This window comes from Dendropsophus ebraccatus, chromosome 1 (assembly GCF_027789765.1).
Source record: "Dendropsophus ebraccatus isolate aDenEbr1 chromosome 1, aDenEbr1.pat, whole genome shotgun sequence".
Lineage (NCBI taxonomy): Eukaryota > Metazoa > Chordata > Amphibia > Anura > Hylidae > Dendropsophus > Dendropsophus ebraccatus.
Genome location: NC_091454.1, coordinates 131007824 through 131034005, shown reverse-complemented (window position 1 = coordinate 131034005; position 26182 = coordinate 131007824). Strand labels below are relative to the sequence as shown.

Below are 26182 nucleotides of genomic sequence, written 5' to 3'. Positions count from 1 at the left end.
TCCAAAAAAGAATCATTTCTATCTAACCTCAAAAGTGTATTTTGCATTTCTGAATAGTCTGCTAGAAAAAATCTGCTTGACATCTCTTAGTACTTGAGACGTATATTGTATTTTTAATCTCAATTATATTCTATTCTCCTTAGTATAGTAAATGAATAGTGGTTTTTAATTATCTGTCTTGGGCAGCATGGAATATATTAGCTGTCAATTAATTATCATCCTGTTAAGACTAATATCTGCAATGCAGGGATTTTCAGAGCCATGTGTTCTGCTAAATGAGTGCATTTCCCATTACTCATATCTCTTCTAAGTAAATGAACTGTCTCGTATTGGAAAGAGGGTCTGCTTCATTTCTAGAAGGCACTTCATAACATACAAGCTGAGATTTCAGCATTGTATAAATGTATGGAAAAGTCGCAATCTGGTCACATATGGCAAAGGTGCATGCTAAGCAGTGTAAAGGCCCTTTTATATGGGCGATTTTTGTCAAATAGCATTGTTAGACTTCTAAATGGTGGTCCAGTTTTTGCAAGCTTTAAATGCTTGCACTTTATATGGTTAAAGGCATAATAAAAGAAGACTTGGATATTTTCCAGGAGTGTTGCACCTCCCTGCATTTAACTGTCCATAATATTGTCGAGCAACCTACAAAACCTGTTATTTCGGTGTTATACCACTGGCAGAGTCACATTGAGGAAAACTAATTAGTAAAACTTGAATGATCTTATTGAGTTACAGTAACAATGAGGGGCTATTATAAGCCCCTATTGCTCATTCATAGTCACTAACAGTCTTAAAAGTTGTAAACATATAAAAACATGTGTGAGAACAATAACTATTACTTGCTGAAAGTTCTCACCAAAACCAAAATATCTTTGGACTCTTTACTGAGAAAACGAGGATAAAATGGAACATCCATGCGTATTGACTGAAATAACTGTTCTTCATCCAAGCCACGGAATGGAGATTGGCCAATTAACATTTCATATAGAAGTACCCCAAATGACCACCAGTCAACTGATAAGCTGTATTTCTGGCCAAGTAAAATCTGTTACACAAAAAAGAAAGTGCAGGTTATTATATATTCATGGGAATATCATTTACCGTATATGACCTGACTTTCCATTAAAAGTCCATTTCTATGATTCATTGGGACAATTTCCTTGTAAGATTTTGCTACCAAGTTAATATGCCAAGAGTCCAAATATTGAGTCTAAATATCATATTTCACATATCTTGGTTTTGTATTCATTATAATGAAATACTATTTGAGGAATATAGAAATCATTTACTGTGTTTAAGATTAACAGTGAATTTCAGAAACAATTGAAAAGTGAATTATTATTAAAATAAACTATTTACGTTATTGGGACATGTCAAAAGTTTTGATCAGTAGGGGTTTTCCTGCTGAGACCGCATCTAACCAAGAGAAGGAGCAGCACGCTGCACATCCCCACTGTTATTAATCTCATAGACCTATGATGGAGTTACCCAGTATTCAGATTGCTGTGAGACAGGAAGTTAAAAGCATGGCCGTTTAAAAATTTGCTTTTGCCCCCTAAAAACTTGATCATTATAAGGATTACATACCTCTGGAGCTATATAATCAGGAGTCCCACAGAATGTACTTGTTTTAGCATCTCCAAACATATTCTCTTTACACATTCCAAAGTCTGCTATCTTTACATGTCCTTCCATATCCAAGAGTACGTTATCTAGCTTCAGATCCCTAAAGAATGAGAAAACGACCTGATGCTAAGTTCTATGGAACATTCAATTAGTTAAGTCAATATGAAAGCAAGATATAGTGTCATATAGTATTCGATACAGCAGACAAAAGGTCTCTTGGGTGAACAACATGACTGTTCCTACTAGTCTTTATTCTATCCAACTAAATGATTCAACAGTAAGAGTAAGATCATTTTGGGTGTTCCTTCTGTTTAGGACACCACTAGACACTGCTAGTGACACATATCTCCTAAGGGAAGAAAATGTCCGGCAGGTTAGTATCCAACCTTCCTAATGCTTTTTTGTCTCGATTTTTTAAGCATTACAGACATAAGACTATTCGTACATTCAGCCTTTAATAACCTGTATCTTTGAACACATTTATCATGGCCAGCTTTAGTCTATTACTTACTTATCAATTGACAAAAGCCAATTTAGCTCTAATAAGAATAAAATCTCTTGACTTTTGATGCTATTGTGCACTTGGAACACCTAGATGCCTAAGGGCCTATACGGCGATGACTGCTCGAGAGGGGAAGGGGGGCTCTATGGCGTCCATGTGGGCGGAGATAAGGGGGTTCCACGGCCGATTTTTTAAAATTACATGAATAGATTGCTGCCAGTGCAGGGATGCCAGTACCACAGTCCTTTTTTTGAACAGTGGCCCAGTTTCCGCGCACGCTGCAGGTTAATTCCCAAGCACCGGCCTGGCATGAAGCCCTAGGGGCTGACCCGCCCAGAGGATCTCCTCTCCCATTAAAATCAATGGAGTCGCATCACAGAGGAGAGGGGAGATTGTCACACTGGAGGCTGACGGGCCAGCCTCCAGTGCTTCATGCTGGGTCTGTGCTTGTGAATAAACCAGCGCCATTTGTGGGGACCGGATTGTGGTTCAGAAGAACTACAGCACTGCCATCCCGGCAACGGCGACAGTGGTACATTCACTTTAAAGACACACCCAAAATCTAGGACTTTGGACTAGAATAATCTTCCAATGGACGTTATTGCAATGATGGATGTTGAAATATGCTATGCTTGTTTAGTACTTAAAACAACAGCCATTATTTTGAGTATCAAATAACGTACGTAGAAAATGGTTGTGTGAGCATAGCCTTAAGATAAAACAGATCATTCTGAGATTGATCAGATCTCTACCTTATTGACACCATATAAAATATTCAGTTCTTTTTCATTATATTGAATTTCCTTCTGCAACAAAAGTATTATTGACCTTCGTTCCTGTATATAAAAGGCCAATTATATTTGTATCTTGAAGGCATTATGTTTTTAGTGCACAGTTATTTATGCATGAAACAATATTGCAATATCTATCGATCTATTGCATCCAAATAGCACTGGTTTAAAGAACCTGTGTCCTACCTGTATACCACTCCCTTAGAGTGTAGGAACTGGAGGCCACACACAATTTCAGCAGCATAGAAACTATAAAGCAGATGGAAAACATACAGAAATTAAAAATATGTGCTTATATTTTATTGGTTATATTGTTGTAATATGGGATGTCTATTGACCATAATCATTTAATTGCAACATAGGGAAATCTCTTCGAGATGGCTACCTCAAACTACAGTTAAAATTAGTTTTTTAAAGTGGTAGTTCTTTTAAAGTAGAGGGCAATATACACACAATTAACAGGAATAAAAAATTCATAACAGAAATATTCTGCCCAGGTGGGGCTTAGTCCTCTCAAAGTCCTCTTCTCTGTATATTTTGCCTATAACAGCAGCCGTAAGTCCTTAAAGGGGTTATTCAGTGCTACAAAAACATGGCAACTTTCTTTTTTAGAGACAACAAGACACTTGTCTCCAGTTCAAGTAGCTGCAAAACCCCACCCAAGCTGGAGACAAGAGTGCAGCTGTGTGGCCATGTTTTTGTAGCACTGGATAACCCCTTAAGGCTATGTTCACACTGCGTATGAATCCGTCCGTAGTGCGAACCGCAAATATACGCAAGTAGTTTTGAGGTTGATGCATTCGCTTGAAAGTATACGATATACGCCCGCACAGTGCACACTACGTATGAGCTTACGGCCGGATCGTATACGGCGCCGTAAAAAATGAACAAGACCATTGTTTGAGGACGGAATTGTTGAAACACATGGCGTGGATTTCCATGCGGTCCCGTACAAAGTACTTATTTCAGCCAAATTGAACTAGATTTTTCGATCCAAAAGGTTCTGTGTGGTTTACTGGGCTGGGCGAAGATTTCCAAGTAAATGACCAGCCTCAGATCGCTTCGAAACAAGCTAGGGAAGCATAACTGTACTACGGGCGTATGTTCGTGGTTCGTACGCATCTGGCCGCATGTCTACTTTTCCCACGCCTGTAGTTTCAGCCGCATATGTACGGCGGCGTACGATCTACGGACGGATTCATACACAGTGTGAACATAGCCTTAAAGTGTATCTATCATTTGTAAAAACTTCTGACATGCCATAGTGACATGTCAGAAGTGCGTATCGGTGGGGTCCAGGTGCTAAGCCCCCTGCCGATCGCTAGAATTAAGGGGCAGAAGCGCTCAGCAGCACGCACTCTGCCCTTCATCTCCGCTATAACTGCAGTCTACTGAATTATAATGGAGCCTATGGAACTTCTGCTTGAATTATCAGTCCACAGAATTTATCTCTATAGCGGAGGTGAAAGGACAGAGCATGCGCTACTGACCGCTTCTGCCTTTTCATTCTAGTGATCAGCGGGGGTCTCAGTACCTTGACCCCGACGGGTACGCACTTCTGACATATCGCTATGTCAGAAGTTTTTCCAAATGATAGTTACACTGACACTTCAATGACACTTTTATCCTTATTTTTAAAAAAGTTATTTCCCTCTAAAACTCTATTAGTTTTCTATCTACAGACCTACACCATGTGCAATTAATGCCTCAATGCCCAGGTCATTTATAGGTTAACTGTGAGGATTAGAGCATGGCTGCGGTGCTGACAGTTGCAGCCGGAGCCAAGCTATTACTGACAGCCGGAACCTGCTGCAGATCTGTTTTTAACGTCCGTTAGCCTCTGCAAAAAGAGCAATGATTGCTATCACCCCTCACTCTGACTTTAGCACAGTGAGCAGTTATAGCAATCATCGCTCACTGTGCAGAGGCTGCTGGACACCGGGGTCTTGTTGGACAGTCTCTTCCCCCTGTGTATGGTATATAAGTTTATACAGTACATGGGGGTGGCATCCGACTCTGTATAGTGCTGTGCAGCAGCGATAGAACATGACAGGAGATTGGGAACTGCAGGACTTAGAGCCCTGCAGTTCCCGACACAAACGGTGGAGGCAGAAGTGGGGTTGTGTCTCTCCCTGTCTGCTTCCAGGCACCAGAATTGCATATAGAAATAAAAAACTATACATTAAAAAAAAAAAAAAAAAAAGCTATATTATAAAGTAATATAACTTTAATAAGGCAATCTGTTAAGAACATTATTATTTTTTTGTCTCCAGAGTACCCATTTAACCCCTTCATGACCAAACCCAAAATGGCTTAAATGACCAGGCCAATTTTCTTTTTTGTGTTTTCCATCTACAGGGCCATGTAAGGGCCTCTTTTTTCAGGAACAAGTCTACTTTGTATTTGTGCCTTTCAATCTACCATAGAATGTATGATAGAACACCAAAGATATTATTTATAGAGTGAAATTGTGTAAAAAATGCAATTTTATAACTTTTGGAGGGTTTCTGTGTTTGCGTAATGAACTTTACGTTAAACTTGCCATGTTATCTTTATTCTATATGTCAGTCCAACAGTACAGCAATATGTAATATGCATGTTTACTTAGCCTTTCTAATATTTTTTAACAGTAAATTTTTTTTTGCAAATAATTATAATTAAAATGGCCCTATTGTGACTCTTATAATGGCTTTATTTTTTTTTTTACCTACAAGGCTGGTTGCAGTGTCATTCTTTTTATTAGTGTCATATTTGTGTAGATCGGATGTTCTAATCACTTTCTTTTCATAATGTAACAAAAAAATCTGCAATTTCCCCTCTTTTTGTTTACACTGTTCACCATGCGGGAATAATATTGTTATATTTTAACAGATCAGACAATTCTGTACGCTACAATATATATGTTTATTTATTTAATTATTTGTATATGTTTTATTTGTATAATGGAAAAGGGGATGGTTTCGATTTTTTTGGGGGGAGAGGCTTTGTCTTATCTTTAACCCTTTGAGGACCAGGCCCAAAATGACCCAGTGGACCGCGCAAATTTTGATCTTTGCGCTTTCGTTTTTCCCTCCTCCCCTTCTAAGAGCTCTAGCACTTTCAGTTTTCTATCTACAAGGCCATGTAAGTGCTTGTTTTTTACAGGAATAGTTGTACTTTGTAATGGCGTCATTCATTTTACCATAACATGTACGATGGAATCCCAAATACATTATTTATGAAGATATAAATAGGTGAAATCGTAAAAAGAATGCAATATGGTAACCTTTGTTACCATATAGTGCATTATGTAGACACAGGAACCCCCCTGTGTCTACATAATGCACTATATGGTAACAGCGACATGATACTATTATTCTATAGGTCAGTCCGAACACAACCATATGCAGGTTACACAGCTTCTCTAATGTTATATATATTTTTTTAATCAAATCCTTTTTTTCGGCAATTAAATATTAATAAAATGGGTCTATTGTGACGCCTATAACAGTTTTATTTTTTCACCTACAGGGCTGTATGGGGTGTAATTTTTTCCGCCATGATCTCTAGTTTTTAAAAATACCATTTTTGTGAAGATCGGACGTTTTGATCACTTTTTATAAAAAATTTTTTTATGTATAATGTAACAAAATCTGTAATCTGCGCACTTTTTTCCCTCTTTTCGTGTACGCCGTTCACCGCTTGCAATGACGCTTGTTATATTTTATTAGATCGGACAATTACGCACGCTATGGTATATTATATGTTTATTTATTTATTTATTTTTATATGTTTTATTTATATAATGGGAAAGGGGGGTGATTTCAACTTTTATTGGGGGAGGGGTTTTGGGGTAGTGTGTTAGTGAATTTAACTTTTTTTTTTTTTACATTTTAAGTCCCTTTGGGGGACTTGTACATTCATTAGTTTCATTTTATACACTGTACAATGCTATGCCATGGGCATAGCATTGATTAGTGTTATTGGCGCTCTGCTCATTGAGCTTGCCTGTGCAGGCTCAGTGACCAGAGCGCCGATCGGACCGCACAGAGGCAGGTGAGAGACCTCCAGTGGTCCGTTTTACCGATCGGGACCCCCGCAGTCACACTTCGGGGGTCCCGATCGGTAAATGACAGGGGACTCCCCCTGTCACTTACACTTAAACGATCACGACGTTTAAGAAGTCAATGTCATGCTGCAGCGCAATCGCGCTGATTGCAGCCAGCCCCCACCTGCTATGAAGCGCGCTCCGCTCCGGAGCGCGCTTCATAGCTCAGGACGTACCGGTACGTCCAGGGTCGTCTGGGGACAGACTTCCAGGACGTACTAGTACGTCCTAGGTCGTCTAGGGGTTAAAAACCTTTTTACATTTTTACATGCAATCACTTGAATTAATGGCACAGGCGGAATTTCAAGCACTGTCCGCTTGAAATTCTGCCACTTTTGCTCAGTGTGAACAGGCCCTTAAGGGGTTTATAATAGGCTGCAGTGCGATCGGTACTGCCTGTCATTGAGGGTGAGGGACCGGCTGCTTATAGTGACAGGCACCCATGCCGAACTCATACAACATATTTTCTCTAGGGGTTTATTATTGGATGCTGCTGGACTTCTTCCTTTTGATGTCTCTATGACATGTCAAAAGTTTTTTCTACTGACAGGTACTGTTGGGTACTTTTCTTACTGTATTCTAACCCCTTTATAATTTTCATTTTCTAGTCCATGAGGCTGAGGGCTCATGAAGGCACTGGAATCTCTAGTTTTTATCAGTACCATTTTGGTTAACCCATTTGGGCTTTTTGATCTGTAATTTTTGGATTTGTATTTTTTTAAGGAGTTTACTGTGTGGGATTTATACCATTATATTTAAATTTTTGAGCAATTTAGCACAAGGAGTGGAAGGCCTTAGTGGATAAGGTTAAGTTCTACGAGGAATGTGTGGCAAAAAAGGGTTCACAAAAAGCAATGCGTAGATATTCTAAAATTTGGTCATTTTGGAAATAAAGACAATTTTTACTTAAAAAGGGGAAAAAAAAAGAAGGAAGGGAAAAAAAGTCAAAGTATCCAATTATCACAATGTGATCACATTACGGAGGTGCTGATCAGGTAGTGCACACCCTCAAAGCAGGGGTTGCCATTGATCATGGCATTTCAGTGTTAAAATGATTGCTGTGATCATTGAGTATGTTTATTAGCAGTGTGCACTGGCTGCTATTAGCTCACTGGGCATGATGCAAGCTCAGAGTGTTAGCTTGCCTCATACAGTCCTACCTTTAAGTCTATTTCCCCTAGTTCTGAGCTACTGTTATCTGCTAAGGACACAGAAAACAGTCCGTGTGCAGTTCTCCCCAGTTCCTCCCTCCTTCCCCTCCCTTCTGAGATGGCTTATGTAAACAGTGTCCCTGGCTGTCTGTTTTTGCACTCTGTGATACTAGGAGGGTTAATTTCATGTGTTTACATGAGAAAGGAATTGGGAGGAGGGGGAGATAGAGAGAACAGCTCACACACAGTTTTCTGTTTCTTCAGCAGAAAGCACCAGGCTCAAGACTGGGGGAAGGACACTGAAAATGTAATAACAAGTATTGGACAAATTGTTACTCCAAAGGCCACCTCCCAGTTCTGCATTTTGTTGGTTGCAGTTGGGAGCCACCATACCTGATATAAAAGGATGAGAGGACTGATGATTTTTTGATAGGTGGGGGTCACCTATCAAAAAGGGTTGAAACTCCCACTTGTAAGACAATTATGGAATATCCTGTGGATAAGAAGTCCTGCATAATAGTTTTGGTGTACTTTCAGACACATAAAAATATTTTAAAGAGAACATTTAGGAAACATACGTAGCTCTGGCAAGATCAAATTTATGGCAGCTTTGTATATGGAACATGAGGTCTCCTCCATTGAGATATTCCATGACAAAAAATAGGTTCTCCTGTCCAAGAAAAAAAAAAAGAATAATGTTAATAAATTATTTGTATAAAACTGTAGTTAAATCAAATCTCTACAACATTATCTACATTTATAACAACAATTTACCAATTTTACTATGGCACCCATTTATCATCAGTAGCCAGCTAAGTCACGTGTGTGCAGGTAACATATATGTCTGAAGTAGCTGTGGCAGAAATGCTCTTTATCTAAGAGATCTAACTGATGATGAGTCAGTTTCCTGACAAAAACTAAACCACAGCAAGGCAAAATGTACTCATAACAACACTGCTGAGGTTACTGAAAAGTGCCAGGAAGGTGACAAGATTCCAGATCACAACATAACTGAAAGCTGCACACAAATAACGTATTATCAAATGATTCCTCTGAGCACTACACACAGTCACAGCTTGAATTAAAGGGGTACTCTGGAGAGTAAAGTTTTTTTTTTTTTTAATAAATATTTTAATATTGTAAAATTACTTTATTATATCACTTTACTAAAATAAATGTATACTTTTTTGTTTATATATGAACTTCTATTAAGTGGCAGCAGTAGGGGGTGACAAAGGCCCCTCTGTTTCCACCAATATTTCTGCTGCGAACTGCAGGGCTGTCTAAGCAGGGTACCAGGTCCCCTGCTCTCATCAAGGTCATCAAACATACACTGCTGCTGCTCCTTTTACTCTCTTTGCCTTGGTTGCTGGGAACACCTGTTTAGAGCACGGATTCCCTGGGGGTAGCAAATCAAAGAGAGAGGCAGGACTGTGGCAAGTTTAAACAGCCGTCGCTCCTGCCTGTCTCTCTGCCTTGGCTATGGGAAACACCCGTTAAAGCAGGGATTCCCCTCAGGCCTTCCCGACCTCCCACCAAATTCAAATAGCCAGCATCGAGTTCAATCAGCTGCCAATCCTGTCTCTCTCTCTGCCGATTAGAGTGCTCCAAATGAGTGTTCCCTGAAGCGGAGGCAGAGAGAGATGCAGGAGCAGCGGTTGTTTAAGTTTGGCGCTTGAATGTGGGATGGCTCGTGCACCTCCGCTTCCGACATGTCAATTCTTTGAGCATAGAACGGCAAGAGCGGAGGCACGTGAGCCATCCCATAGAGACACTGAGGCAGGCAAGATTCCACAGAGGGTGGCTCAGTGGCTCTGCCTGCTTTACTCAGTGTGAACATATACTTACAGCTAGAACAGAGAGCCACAGGAAAGTTTAGTGTTGTCTTCCAAATGGACAGTACATAATTAATTGGGGGAAAATTGAAAATATGATCTTAACACTTAAAGGGGTTGGCCACTTTATAGTAAAATAGGTCAGTACAAAGTATTAGTAAGTGTACTCACTGTATATACTGACAGCAGCTCCCTGTGTACCTCATAGAGCTAAAATCCGACTCCTCTTCACCAGACTTGGCTGCCCTGCTCTGTTTTGTTTCAGTCCATAAAATGGCCGACATGGAGGAGCATGTGACCATGCCCTGTCCCCTGTGTCCTCCATAGACATATACAGGCTCAGTAGTGGACACTGGAGGGCGGGGCATGGTCACATGCTCCTCCATGTAAGCAATCTTATGGACCAAAACACCACAGAGCAGGGCAGCCCAGCCTGGAGGAGGGGAGCCTGATTTTAGCTGTATGAGGTACACAGGGAGCTGCTGTCAGTATAAACAGTGAGTACACTTACTAATACTGCACACTATGCAATTTTACTATAAAGTGGCCAACCCCTTTGACATTTGTGCAAAAGAACGGGGTCACATACTGAGTACCACACATGGCTTTGGTACCACATGGCTTTGGTAAAAGGGCATACTTAACATGCAAAACCATAACACGTTTTAAGAGAAGTTACAAAACTGTATAACTTTCTTTCACCAGTTAAATTGAAAACTAATTTAGTATTCTTTGGAGTATTAATGAAGAAATTCATGGTATTATATAAATATTCTTCTTTTGCAAACAAATATACTGGATATACATGGTAGACTTTGTACTGGAGAAAATCATTATTAGGCCCTCACGTGCCTTCTGGCATAAATACATCTGATGTTGTATATCAAAGACATGTTGCAAATATTTTCAACGTGCACATGCTGGGTATTGCAGCTACTCTCTTTACAAATAGTTTTATGTGTGATGGCAAATGGTAGACATGGTCTCACTCTTCAAAGTATGGAAGACCTATTGACTGGTTGAATCTCAGTTTTCCTGAAAGCCTTTCATGTGCAGAGTGACCATGAAGCTGGAAGAAAAGGTCGGAGAAATGCAGAAATCAATTCTGAACCAGCATGATACTTACATTAAAAGGTGGCAGAAAAATCTTTACACTTTGTCTGCACCTCACTCTATGTCCTGTTTTTTTCCATTTGACTTTTTAACATCATATTTGATTGAAGTGTGTTTGGTAAATGACAGATGGTAAATGAGTAGTGATTGGCTATTCAATGACACACATCGTGAGTAATTTATACTCCTTTGCTTGGTGGTTTCTTTGGACTATGAAATAGCTTCCTCTGGGTGTATTCTAGAGACGTCATTCTATTGAAATGGGACTTGCACAGAGCTGTGTATAGCGTACACTGTGTGCTGAGGGACTAGTATTATCTCTTCTACCGTAACATCATTTATACTGTGTGCTTAGGACATAGTAAGGACAGTACCAGCATTTGTGCTATAATAATCTCTATTAATATAGCTCCAACATATTACCGGATACCTAACAATTCAGAGGGTACAAGCACAAATCAGACATTATGGAACTAGGCCGGTGTTGCACTTACACATAATGTTTCCCAGAAAAATTACAGTTTTTCTGGTGTTTCTTACCTTAGTTTTTTGGTGAAATTTTTTGGTGAAATTTTTTTGTTAGCTAAAAGTATATAGAAAAATAAAAAGTGCACTACAAACAAAACTTTTTGTTGCTTTTTTTTTCTAGGCTGAGGAGAGGGGCAGTGGTGTGTGTGTGTGTGTGTGTCAGTGTCATTTTTCTTTCCCAAAAACAAATCGAACTGTATGCATGGCATGTTTTTTTTTTTTTACTTAAAAACTTATAAAGATGTGCTTTGGTATTTTGTAGTTTTTATTTTGTGGTGCTGATTTCACATTGTAAATCATGTATGTCCCCAAAAGGACAATGCCAGTTTAAATTTTTGGGTTTCGTATCGTATTTTCCTCTTTCCCTTCTAAAGGCCATTATTTTTTCATTTTGTCATCTACTGAACAATGAAATGGCTTGTTTCTTGTGGGACCAATCAACTTTTGTAATGATGCTCTATATTTTTGCATGAAATATATTGTAAATCTGAAAAAAAAAAATTGTTAGGTGAAACTGAAAAATAAAGCTATTTAGCAAATTTTGGGAGGGTTTCTTCTTTACGTCAGTCACTGTGCAGTCAAACTTGTTATCTTGATTCCAGATTTGTTTTGTTTTTAGGCCATGTTCACAGAATGGCTGGTGTTACGGAAGATCACCCCAGCCGATACTGCAGTACCGGCCGGATGATCTTCCCTGCTGCTGAATTCGGATGTGGGCGCATCAGTGTGCCGCAGCCGCACACTCCATAGTGTGCACTGACAGGTTTTTTGAAGCCGCTATTCAATGAATAGTGGCCGCAGAAAACTGACGTGTCAGTTTTTTGCGGCACCGCTAGGGATCCCGGCCGGAGTGTATACTATGGGGGAGATTTATGAAAGGGTTTTAAACTGCCCACAGCAACCAATCACAGCTCCTCCTTTACCTATTTTACCTCTTTTACCTATTTTACCAGAGCTGAAAGCTGAGCTGTGATTGGTTGCTGTGGGCAGTTTACATCAGGTGTATATTTACACCCTTTCATAAATCTCCCCCTATGTGTATACACCCCGGCCGGGATTCCGTAGACGGCAACACTACGTGAGTTCTCTAGTAATCACGGCAAATCGGCAACAATGGCCGCGATTATTACGAAACTTGCGTAGTGTGAACATAGCCTAATCGTGTATTAGTTTAAAAAAAATAATTTAAATGATTATTTATATTCATAATGTTTGTTAATATTAATTATATTTTTTATTAATATGCTCAAAATTGCCCTGATCTGACTCCTATAACATTTTTATTTTTCAGCTAGGGAGTTAACTTTTATTGCACCATAACCTTACATTTTTATTGGAACCATTTTAATGCAAATGGGAGTATGTGATTGCTTTTTATTGATTTTTTTCTGGGATGTAATGTGACAAAAAAAAACACAATTCTGGCATTCAATATTTTTTATACGCCTGAACATTGTTCACCATACAGGGTCAAAAACATTATTTTTCCGGATGATTACAATGATATTAATTGTGTCTTTGTTGTGAACTGTAACCTTTCACAGTCGCCAAGCGTTCTTTACCTCCTTGTGAAGGTATTATGACTTTGTGATCATTCCTAAAGGGAAAATCTCTACTAAGTCTCTACGATCTCTACTAAGATGCCTTTACTTTATTCTACCTGCACAACTGCCACAACGGGTTCTGCCAGGGAAAACGAAAAGTAAAAATATTTTTCTGAGTATTGTCTCCTCCTGGTGTATAATTATCCCATTACACTCTTACATCCAGATAGGCATCAGGCATCACTTGCCTGTAAATGCTGGAAAAATTTCACTAGAGGGAGCCAAAGATCTTTGGGAATCCACATAGAAATGAACAGAATAAGAGGAAGCTATTTTTTTCTTTTTTTTTTGCATGGTTACAAGATAACAAATTGGCTATCATTATTTTTATGTTAATATAGGCAATGCCAATTATATAGTGTAATGTAGATTTAAACTCTGAAGAGGTTGGCCATAAATAATAATGAGATAAAAAGTAATATATTTTCCATAATCTATACTTAAAGTTCTGTGACCAGCTGACTCCATGTGTGCATAGTTGTGCAGTAATACATTAAATGGTTCAATAATAGACCTCACTGTCTGATTCAGGAGGGAAAAAAAAATTCTTCCTGACCCTATTAAAATGTCAAATTGGTATAGCGTTTAGAGGTACTCCAGTATGAAATATGTATGCATGTGATGGCACCCCATTACTCTACCTAATGGTCCATATGTAGCTCCTATGCTTAACAGGATACTAATGTCTAACATCAGTACATTTTAATGTGTGTATATTTTTATATTAATGGATTCTCATGTCAATTAATATGGTTATAATTGTAGTATTCGCGAGTCAAATATTTTTGCAAATAAACTAATTGAGCAAACTTGCCTCCTTCTCCTGATATGCTGCTCTTTATCACCCATTGTTGGCAACTTGCTGTCTAGGTTGCAATCCACCACTTTGCTCTAAAAGCAGTGGTCTAGCTGGTGTATATATCGCTATAGTATATATATATATATATATATATATATATATATATATATATATATATTGTACAGTATATATATAAACTTTGTGGGAAATTCGTCATCTGCAGTGTTTGTACCTCTCTGCTTGTGTCGGCAAGTAATCTTACCCTTTTACATCAAAAGTTACCTGTGCATTGATGAATTTGTGTATATTTACTGATCTAAATAAGTAGCACTTGCCTAAATTCCATTTAACCAGAGCATTACAATACATCAAGAGGCTAATGTACACAGGTAAAACAGATCACTCATCTCAGGAAGACCAGCCAAAGACAACACTGCCGGCTGCTGGTTAAAGCACTCAATACAGTGAAATTGTAGGTGCAGTGCTCCATGGGAAGTGTGAATATACAAAAAAAAGGAGCCCGTGGAGCCTCATCTAAGAGTCTGAAAACATGGGACTAGTCAGATATCCCTCCTGTAGGGAAACCACCAAAACCACCATATTAAGTGACCCTATAAGTCAATGTAATGACAAGGGACATGGATACTCAGCCTTGGTTCTTCCCTTGTCTTTACATTGACTTATAGGTCCATTTAATATGGTGGTTTCCCTACAGGAGCCACCCCTTGGCTGGGTCCTTCCCAGAGAGATATCTGGCTGGTCCTGTGTTTCGAGACTCTTAAATGAGGCTCCACAGCCTTTTTTTTGCATTTTCATGTACACAGGTGTCATTGATGAAGAAGAAGCTTGCATTACTGTATTATGAAGGTCCTGGTACCTTGGTCTGAAATGTACAGTACAGGTGTGTTAGGAAAGGGTGTTCCCAAGCAAGAGAAAGGACTCTTTTTTCAACCATGGTGCATTCAACATCATCATCCATGAGAACTACATCTTTTTTTAGAACTTTCATTGCAAAGAACTGGTTGGTCTCTTTCAGTTCTGTAAGGAAAACCTACAAAAAAAAAAACTTTGTGATTTTTTTAGCATAAGAAGTGTTTCAGATAACTTGTACTTATTATTAGCTTGTTGTTGTTATCTTTATTATCAGTATATTTTATAAGTGCTGCTTTTTTTCTCACGTTCTGTATCTGCTTTGCTTAAATGTAGGTTGCCTGTGATCAATACTTCAAGGTTTCTCTTTCTTTCTTGTTATTACTATGGCCTATGATCCCAGGGGATTGACTGCTACTGTTGAACACTTGTGCAGTTTTATTCCTTAGATGTATATCATGAAAGGTGCTAAAGGATGAATATAAAAACAAGAGCTAGTGATGCAAGGGAGAAACAGAAAATCTATTCATGAAATTTTGCTTGATCTATTTGTTGGCTGTAGCACTGAAGAATACTGATCTCACTGCTACTTTAATTCATCCTTTAAAATTAGTGTGTAGTATCCATGTAGGGTCCATTTATTTGTTTCTCTTAGCAGCAGTTGTAATTCTTACTGTAATATAATTGTAATTTGCTCTTATCATATTTATATCTTAAAAAAAAGACATAGGGGGAGATTTATCAAACTTGGTGTAAAGTGAAACTGGCTCAGTTGCCCCTAGCAACCAATCAGATTACACTTTTTATTCTTCACAGACTCTTTGGAAAATGAAAGGTGGAATCTGATTGGTTGCTAGGGGCAACAGAGCCAGTTTTAATTTACATCATGTTTGATAAATCTCCCCCATATTTCTTATTATTAAAGTGTAACTGCCATTTAAGTGTTATTTTTCTGAAATCAATAAATATCAAGCAATTTTAAGAAACTCTGTCATAGGTTTTATTAAGCAACAGAGTTTCCTTTTGTACTCAAAAAGCTGTTTTCCTAACTCCCATCTCACTTCAGAAGATGCAGGATTTCTGTTTCCATTATGCTCTATGAAGAGGGGAGGGGTTGAGGAGGGTGAGTGAGCACGGAGAGGAGAAAAAAGGGGCTGTACAAAACAACATCCTGCTCCCAGATAATCACTGACCTTTCTGATCTCTAAATCCAGCGTGTTACATGTCTAGACAGTCTGCAAACTGTATAGCTGTTTGTCTCCTTTTCCTGCTCAATCACCCCTCTTGCCCCTCCCCATAGCTTATAATGGACTCTGCAAACCCGTCTTTACTTTGCTTCTTTGTAATGAAGACAGCTTTTCCTGATAGTGAACAGACAAGAAGTGAGGGGGACTGGTAAAACAGCTTTTTGAGTACAGAAAGATGCTTTTTTGCCTGATAAAACCTAATAAAGAGTTTCTTTAAAATCACTTGTACTATTGGTTTCTGCAAAAAAAAAAAAAAAAAAAAAAAAGACAGTTACACTTTAATGGAATTTAGGGAGCAAAGAAGAAAACTGTTGTGATTCTTATGATAGAACCAAACTGGACAGCTGCACCCCCTTCTTTCCACTGATTAGTAGGGGGTCCTGGGATGTAGGCCCTAACAATCAATTTGTTAGCCTTTAATAAGAATAAGTCATCAACTTTCAACAAGCTCAAAACCCTTTACTTATGGAGAGTTAGTGACTAGATATGAGCGAATTTTCAGTATAAACGAAGAGAAGCCTTTTGTTAGCTGGGCAGTGGCTCATCAGCCGACTGCCTTTGAGCTCTGTGTCGCTCTGTGCTGTTCCTCTCCGGGTGCGAGCAAAAGCTATATCCAGTCCTTGGAAACTGGGAGAAGTTTTCCAGGACTGAATACAGCTTTTCCAGGCACCTGCAGCGACACAGAGGCAGCAACTGATGAGCCACTGCCGGGCTTACAAAAGGCTTCTCTTCGTTTATACTATAAATTTGCTCATCTCTATTAGCGACCCATAAAAAGATCTTAAGTAAACATGAATGTTTTACCTTTCCGAAGCTTCCCTTGCCAAGCATCTTATGCAAAAGGAAGTCATCAAATGTCACTTTTAGGTGACTGCATGGTTCTTCTATCCTCTGTGTCGGCTCAGCTGTAATTTCTGTACATTTTGACTCTTGGTCTACTGGTGACTCCCAAGAAATGCCTTGAGACTCTGTTATATATTATAGACAAAGGAAACATAGTGCTTACATTACTAATAAAACAAAGTGCATAAATAATCATACTTTGTTATTTTCCACAATGACACTGGACAATGGAAAATGTAAATATATGTGTGCATATTTAGTGTCTGTGCAAAGTGATTGGGCCATATTCTACAATGTGACAGCTCTCCATGTTGCCCCTGGTTTGATAGACAAAACTATCACACAATGGGGGAGATTTATCAAACTGGTGTAAAGTAGAATTGTCTTAGTTGCCCCTAGCAACCAATCAGATTCCACCTTTCATTGCTCACAGATTCTTTGAAAAAGGTTTCTAGGGGCAACTAAGACAATTCTACTTTATACCAGTTTGATAAATCTTCCCCATTGACTGTAAATTCATTGTATTCTATTTTTGCATGTATCTGGTACTTAAATGTCACAATGTATTGTACCTTTCTTTACAGTTAGAACTACAGGTTTCTCTTGAATTGTGCTTCTTTCACCCACTTCGATAGGTCCTTCTCTGTAGATATGTTCAGAATCTCTCTGTCGCCTGCCCTAGAATCAGAATAAAAGTATACTTCTAAGGTCATGTTCACATGTGCATCATAAGATCCGTTGGTAAAACCCCATGCCATGCTATGTATCAACTATTGCGTAGGGCTTTATTATCACTTTAATATTAATTACAAATCATCAACATCTTTATTAGTTATTGTAAAGGCAGCATAGTTTTAGAAGATCTTCCCAGGGCTGCATTGCTTGACTTACAAAGTCACACTACTGTACATTACCTGTCAATGAACGAGGTGGAAATAATTATAGATCACTAATTTTATCTTCTTCATCTCACTTTGTTTTCATAGTGGGAATCAGGGGCGGATTAACTTCACCATAGGCCCCGGGCTGTTCACCAAGCCTGGGCCCCCTCACCCCACTGTAACTGTGGCAGCACTAGCCTGGCGTTCATAGTACAGGACAGATAATGTCATGATGTCCTGATTTGTGCAAAATTGCCATAAAAAAACAGTGATTTTTTGCAAATCATGGCGGAAGTGTAGCCAGGAGACAGTACACCACTGAAAGTATAAGTCTTTTTGGGTGGTCATGGGCCCCCAGGACCTCAGGGCCCCGGGCTACCGCCCGAAACGCCCCTATTATAATCCACTACTGGTGGGAATACAATTATACATCTCGAAATCACTTTTTGTTTGTGTGTGTGTGTCTGGGTCATATCTACATAAGGTGCAAACCTTGGTCTTGGTGCCAGAAAGGATGCAAAGGCCCTTCTGCCACATAAGAAGGAACCAATAATGTATTGCATATGGTACATAGGGCTCCTGTTATAGAGTATGCATTGGGGTCAAGGAACTTTAAGTTACATTTGTAATGTATAGCCTCACATACAGCATGTCTGGAGTAAAAATATTATATACTACAATGATTCTTATTCCTCATATCAACACCACAGATATCTAATACATCTCCAATGGTGAATGCTTACTTTCAATTACAGTATTTTTCTTGATGCACTTCTTTTAAACCAGGGCAGGTATCTAATCAGAAATATCACAAACTGTGCACATGATTTATACATAAAGACATGTCATTAATGGTAAGATGTACTTTGTAAAAAAAAAATAATGAAATGGGCTTCCATTCCAGAAACTAAAGTTTCTAGGCCTCAAATTGTATTAGTAAAAGTTATCTGTTTAAAGAGCATGCACCATCAGGTACACTTTCTTAAAAATGACACATGAACACATTACACATCGAACAGCGCCGACACAGGGAAGCAGATGCCGCGGTCGTTTTTTTTAACTGCCTGGTTCCCGGGTACGGAGCCGTTCTATTCAACGTTACCGGACCGGGATGAAGCACTGGAGGTGGGCTGGCCTCAGTGGGAGGAGACCCCCACCCTCCATGACACGGCTCCATTCATTCTAATCGAGCTACGTCATGGAGGGGCAGGGGTTTCCTCCCACTGGGGGCAGGCCGGCCCGCCTCCAGTGCTTCACCCTGGCCCAGTAACTGTTCAAAAAAGGACCGCGGCACCGGCTTCCCTGTGCTGGCGCCGTTCGATTCATGTGTCATTTTAAAGAGAGTGTACCTGATGGTAGATCCTCTTTAAGTTTCCCCCTTCAATTTCCTATTAAGAAAAGAGAATACAATTCTATAATGCTAGTGTTGGTCATCATGTCTATGGCTGCAGTGAATTACAACTACTACATGTAGACCCTTGTGGTGTTGCTAAACGGAACCTAGATCTTCATGAAAAGAGCTTCATGGGGATTTAGGTTTCCTTCACAGGGTCCAATTGTTGCAGCCCCATTTGACATCATGAACTTTTTTGGGTCTAGGATAATTTTATTTACCTGTTGTTTGCTCTCTATCATTGCCAGTGCCTCTGCCATCAACTTCTGGTTGACCCCACATAGGTTGGCTACTTTATTTTCACACTTGTGATGAACATTCATGCCGCATTCTTTATACACCAGAAGAAGAAATACTATTATCATTATTTCCTGCATAAAACTACACACATTTTGATTTATACTGGCAAAGAAAAAAAAGTCATCTATTTAGTTTCAACAATTTAAAAGATTTCTGAAGCATATTAGCTTAAAACATCTGGTAAATGTGTCCAGAAAAGTCTTTACTAGCCCAGAGAGGAACCCTGCTACAATATCTAATGTTTAACTCCTCATAGACACCAATAATTGCAGACAATTAAAATTAATACAAGTAGTTTTATTTTATGTATTTTAAAAGACTTCAGAAAACTACACACACGATGAAAGGTAAGAAGAGGCAGCTACCCAACATTTGTTTAGATGTTAAATGAGTTTTCCTGTATAAATAGAACAATTATAGCCTGTTATGGTCATAATAAAGTATCAATACTCACCTGTCTCTGTTTTCCAGAGACAGGTGAGTCCAGGATCAGGGCTCATGTTTTCCCTGCAGGTTTTGTTAACATTTCCTTGATGACACACGGTCTTTGCTTGCCTAATGATGTTCCATACATGCTGCACTGGCTGCTGAAGCCAGTGATTGAATGCACAATGTCCTTGGAACATCTGGGAGAGCATGTCATCCAGGGGCCACTGTATACAGATGCTAAGTGACAAGCCTATGGTCATGCTCCCTTTTAATTGCATTAGACTAGGTAGTTTTTCATAAATGCAGATTACAAGGTGATTCCATATTTTTCCTCTAAACAGTTATTCTGTAATTTTTCTTCTACTTGCACTGAAAAACATATTCTATTAATTAATATAATTTACTTTCATGCTTTTGAGGTATGTTTCATAAACTTGGAATGCGCAGCCCAAAACTTTAAGAAACGTTTTTTATGGCCTATTTGTGATTTGTGCTTTTGCTACCAAGTAAAAAGGTGACTATCCTGTAAAGATGACAATTTCATATTTTTTCCAATAAAAAGTGAACTGAAATATTTTCACCCTTTTATTTTGATCAATACCAGAGATGAGCAAATTTGCAGTAATAATGAAGCAAATCACTTTGTTATCTCTCCAGTCTGCTAATCAGCCAACTGCCTTTTAACTCAGTGCCACTCCTCCCCAAAAGCCTGGAAAAGCTGGATCCAGTTCTGGGAAATTCGCTTTGTTATTACAAAGCTGGATCCAGTTCTGGGAAATTCGCTTTGTTATTACTGTAAATTTGCTTATCCCTAATCAATATTATCAAATTAAAAATGTCAATTATTTAAGAGGTTAAACCCTAAACTATACTTTCAAGGTGTATCTATATTATGTCTAATGGTGCAAATAAAAAGCAGAAGTTACTTTTCCAGCTTGTAAAGATTAGTATTGGTTTCTTAAATTGCTAATAAAACTTGCGAAATAGCAGAAACCACAGGGGATATTTCTCAGAAAGTGTAACTTAGCTTTAGTGCTACAAATAGAATCACTGCTCTCCTCTACTGTTGTCAATATGAAGACTCCTGGACTTACCTGCACACTTTAATCCTTGCTTTGCCAAGCCCCACAGAAGAGTCCCGCAGTGCTCACAGAAGGTTGGACTTTTATAACTGTATACTTTAAATCTGTGTGGCATGTCTATCTTGAATCTTTCTTTGTGGAGCTGTGAATAAAATAGGTCATTGGAATCAACTGAGTATTCTTACTTCCATCTCTCTCTCTTTTTTTTTATTTTTTTTTTTGCAAAAGACATTTCTGCAAGCTGGATTACAGCATTCATTTCAGGGTTATTATTATCAGCATGATATGTGTGTGATATGCAGGACTAGACTATTCTACACTCTAGGTTCACAAGACATATATTCATACATTTATATACATTGTAGATTTATTGCTGTGATAGTAGTGGAGGACTACTTATTCTGTGTGTATGTTTAGCATGTCTGGTAGTAATGATTGTGTTATAAAATATACTTTATTTATAGAAGTCCTTCTGTTTTTTTCTGTTGGAAATATATGAATAAATTGACAAAACCAAAATAGTTAGGCCTTGTTAATTTATTCATACATTTCCTGGAGAAATAACAGAGGAACAACACAATGCATATGATTCTGGCAAATTTTTTTCTTCTTATAATGTTTAAGCAAATAAAAATAAATTTTATTAAAAAACAAAACAGGGTCCTCCGCTGTTGCCATTTCTTGTGGAGTTTAAGTATTTTCTAAAACAGGCATATCTGTGTATACTAATTTTACCATTTGTAATTTGTAATCTGACCTGTGTACAAAAGTGTACATGGAGCACATGGAGCTTTGCATTTGGCCTTCCACTGCGGGGACAACAAACCTGAAAGGGTAATTACTGACTGGATACCAGGTATAAATTAACCCTTTAATTACTCTTGGTCACCAGGGATACTGTAATGCACTCACCCCCCTGGCTATTGTGCTACCACTGACATCGTATTGCTCTGTCCCTACTATGCGGTTACTACTGTGTTCAGGGGTTGTGACATCACAGGCCCCATCAGCCAATAAGCAGCTCAGGCAAGACACTGCTGCAGCCTTTGATTAGTTGGGCAGGCCTGCAATGTCATGACTGCTGTAATAGCGTTGCTGCCATACACAGTAAAAAAAGGCAGAAAGCAGATAGCTCTGTACTCCTCCAATTCGATATTTATGAAAGTGAAGTTACTTACCTTAGATCACTCAGAAACACTAAACAACCTGAGATATTACCATTATCCCTTTATTTTTCATTTATGTTTAAAAGTAAGAAAATGTATTAGCCACTTATATCACTCTATTATTTTAACCCTAAGTTATGAAAGGTATATTCACCTTCAATGCCTAAGCCACCAAAGGCCACCACATTTCAGTGTTTTTTATGTTACAGCAAATTAAAGCATATCACTAGGATATGCTATAAATTGCTGATTGATCCAACAATTTACACCTCCACCATTTATTGGTATGAAGGGACTACATTGTTAGTGAACTACAGTTGATAACGGCTGTGTTAAAAAAGGAGATAAACCCTTTATTTTAAGGAAGGTCAATCCACTGACCCTTCAGTGATCAGTGGATAATCCATTGGTCGTGCCTTTACCAATCAGCAAGTAAGAGTGTAGTGTTCAGGAACCTATGTGCCACTGCAGGGTTCTCCTTTAGTTCAGTCGGCACTGAAGGTACTTTGTATTGGGTTACCTATGCTTCTATAACACAGCTGTATAATTACTATTTGGCCTCTGGATGCCACTAAAGTATTGTATTTCTGCCAGCATACAGAAGTCTATGGGGTTAATATTATTTACATATTCTGTTGATTGCCAGCCACGTCTTTCTCCTCAGCCTATCAATGGCAGTTCTAGAAAGTTCTATCCAATAGGATGTCAACCTAATACAAGAGAGAGAGAGAGAGAGCCCTAACACAGTGGGCAACAGCGCACAGAAAGTGCTGTGTTCTCACATTGCGTTAACACAAACACAATGTGGGAATACACTCTGATACTTAGTCCACCCCCCCCCCCCTGCTCCTGTCTCTAGGGCCTGGCATCTTCCCCTGTACTGCAGCCTCTAGTGACCACGTGCATAACAGAAGAGGATGCTGACCCATACAGCCAGGATTGAGGAGGGGTCTGTGCTAATTCACCTACAGTAAGCAGCCATCTGTATAGATCGCGGTATAGTTTATTTATTTTATTTTTTTTGGGGGGGGGGATTGTCGCCCGGGGCCTCCACCAACCTTAATCCGGCTATATAGCTATACGTGTGCCTAAAACTGTACTGCTATTTTAAGAACTTTTCAAGTAAAGCTGTTCATCTGTTTAAGAACCTGGACTCTGTGCTTTCTCATTTGCACTACACCACAAGAGATACCAGGGACTACACTTACACCCCTAAAAGGCGTGTTTTGACACCCAGGGAGGGCACATACCACTCAGAGCCCTGTAACACCTGCCTTTGCAAGTCCTGTATGTAAGGACTGTTGAAGTGACTGTTTATAACTTTATAACATACAAGCATCTGTAAATCTCGATAAGATAAATAATTAAAAAAAAAAAGATTTGTTTTGGCATCCTATACCACCCTCTAATGCATCAAAAGAATAAGAATTGGATGAATACCTATAGTACCACCTTGTTCATTAAAAAGAGAAGAAAAAAGAGGGCCCGGCGCCTCGTGTAATACTATCAAACAAGGGACGATTATTGAAGAATAATAGGCTGCTCACCTTTTTGCCCCTTGGGCTTTATGCGTATAACCCCTCACTGTCCGTGGGGGTACCAGTATTACGGTGATCCGTGGAGTGGCAGAAGGTTCCCAGTGGCTAGGATGCAGGAGGACTGCTAAAGCTGATTGTACCACAAACGGGATGCTCCCAGCTTAGGGGGCCCGTGGAAGACAAATAGTGAAAAAAATAAAATAAAAAACAGGCTACTTCTTACTGAGCACTGAAGACATCCAAGAGTTGCCAGATAGAATAAAGATGCAAATTTCTGTGCTTTTTATGAATAAATCGCATCTTTATTCTTGCTGGCAACTCTTGGATGTCTTCCTTGGGCAGCGCTGAGTAAGAAGTACCCTGTTTTTTATTATTTTTTTTTATTATTTTTATTATTTTGTTTTCACTTCTTTGTCTAATGAGACTTTTCAGTGCATGAATTGGTCTGTACCTACTCTCTTCTGAGAATTAATAGACACAGTCAGTAAAAATAAAACCAACTCATTCTATTAATAAAAGCCTAATTTATGTTTTAAAGTCATCATCATAGGGAGGATAGGTTTACACTTTTCAATCTTTTGTTTAATGATTTTTGTTACTTGAGCCGAAGCTTATGAAGTATAGATGGAAGGTGCACTTTTTATCTCATGTATACAGGGAAGAGACTTCAAGCATTTTTGAAGTGGATGAGAATGAAAGGCTTAATGCAGGGGTCATGTATGAATCGGGAGTGCAGTGCAATCAAAAAGATATTGAAATGATTTATCTCCCAGTACTATCTTTTATAATGTCTTATCATAAGAAAACAGGCTTGAAGCCTAAATAATTCCTAGATGCCACAAATAAATACCGGTAAAATAAAAATGCAGTTAATTTATTGCTACATGCAGCATATGCTGAACTGCGGCAAGAACAGGACAATAAAATAATTATCCATCAATGCAAACATCTACAAATTCCACAGAGGTTTTGACTCAGCTTGCAATGAATCATTGATGGCAATTATACTGAAGACACAGAAAACGATGTGTGAGCTGTTCAGTCCATCTCCAATCTGATCTTCCTCCTCCTCCTTCCCTTCCAAAATGGCTGATGTAAACAGTGTCCCTGGTTGTCTGTCTCTGCACTCTGCAATGCCAGGAGGGTTAATCTGAGGTCAAGTTGCAACTTACCTTACTGTGATTAACCTTCCCGGCATCACAGAGTGCAGAGCCAGCAGGCCAGGCACCTGTTTACATGACTCGTCTCGAAAGGGAAAAGGAGGGAGATCAGAGCAGAGATGCATAGAATAGCTAACACACAGTTTTCTGTATCTTTAGTAGAAAACAGCAGGCTCAGAACTTGGGAAGGAGACTGAAAAGATAATAACAAATATGGAATTAACCCTTTAATAACGCATGACGGGTATACGCGTCATGCGGCCGTTAAGGGGAAGCAGAGAGGGCTCCCGGCGGGAGCACTCTCTGCAGCCCGCGGTCCCCGGTTGCTATGTGCAGCCAGGGACCACGGGTATTAGACGGCGCGGCCAGCTATTTAACTATTCAAATGCAGCTGTCAAAGCTGACAGCTGCATTTGAATACTGTATGTGCCCCCTGTCCCTGGTGTGTAGTGGGGGATCCCCCCCCCGCGATGTGATCGCGGAGGGGAGATCCGTTCAAATGAACCAGCCGGGGCTCGGCAATCTATTCAGATGGTCTGCAGCAGACCATTATAAAAGAGCACCAATCTGATGTATCTGTGCTCTGTTATACACAGCATTGATCTCAATGGGAGATCAGTGCTGTTTATATAGAAGTCCCCCAGGGGGCTTCATATTACTGTATGTAAAAAAAAAATAAAGTGTTTTTATTAATTAATAACCCCTAATAATCCCCTAATAAAAGTCCAAATCACCCCCCTTTTCCCATTTTATAAATATAAATAAATAAATAAACAAACATGTTTGGTATCGCTGTATGCGTAATTGCTCAAAATATTAATTTATTTAATTAATGATCCCTCACGGTAAACGGCATAAGCGTAAAAAAATTCCAAAGTGCAAAATTGCGCATTTTTGGTTGCATCAAATCCAGAAAAATTGTAATAAAAAGCGATCAAAAAGTCGCATATGCGCAATCAAGGTACCGATAGAAAGTACAAATCATGGTGCAAAAAATGACACACAGCCCCATAGACCTAAGGATAAAAGCGCTATAAGCATGGGAAGGGAGTGATTTTAAGCAACTTTTATTTTCTGTAAAAGGTTTTAATTTTTTACAAGCCATCAATTAATATAAAAGTTATACAAGTTGCATATCGTTTTAATCGTAACGACTTGAGGAACATGCATAACATGTCAGTTTTTCAATAGGACACACGGCTTAAAAACAAAGCCCTCCCAAAGAAAAAGAATT

The 26182-nt window shown here is 39.0% G+C and overlaps 1 protein-coding gene across 1 annotated transcript in view; it reads right to left on the bottom strand.

Moving 5' to 3' along the window:
• The window catches only part of PRKCQ (protein kinase C theta), a 66958-nt gene that overhangs the window by 11032 nt on the left and 29744 nt on the right, over positions 1 to 26182 (bottom strand). The window contains exons 8-16 of the mRNA XM_069978856.1: positions 21097 to 21226; positions 19495 to 19604; positions 17572 to 17677; positions 16961 to 17124; positions 14917 to 15090; positions 8739 to 8830; positions 3109 to 3171; positions 1591 to 1729; positions 860 to 1048 (exon numbers count right to left, since the gene is read on the bottom strand). Of these exons, the coding sequence (XP_069834957.1) occupies positions 860 to 1048; positions 1591 to 1729; positions 3109 to 3171; positions 8739 to 8830; positions 14917 to 15090; positions 16961 to 17124; positions 17572 to 17677; positions 19495 to 19604; positions 21097 to 21226 (1167 nt within the window). The remainder of the gene's footprint in view (positions 1 to 859; positions 1049 to 1590; positions 1730 to 3108; positions 3172 to 8738; positions 8831 to 14916; positions 15091 to 16960; positions 17125 to 17571; positions 17678 to 19494; positions 19605 to 21096; positions 21227 to 26182) is intronic.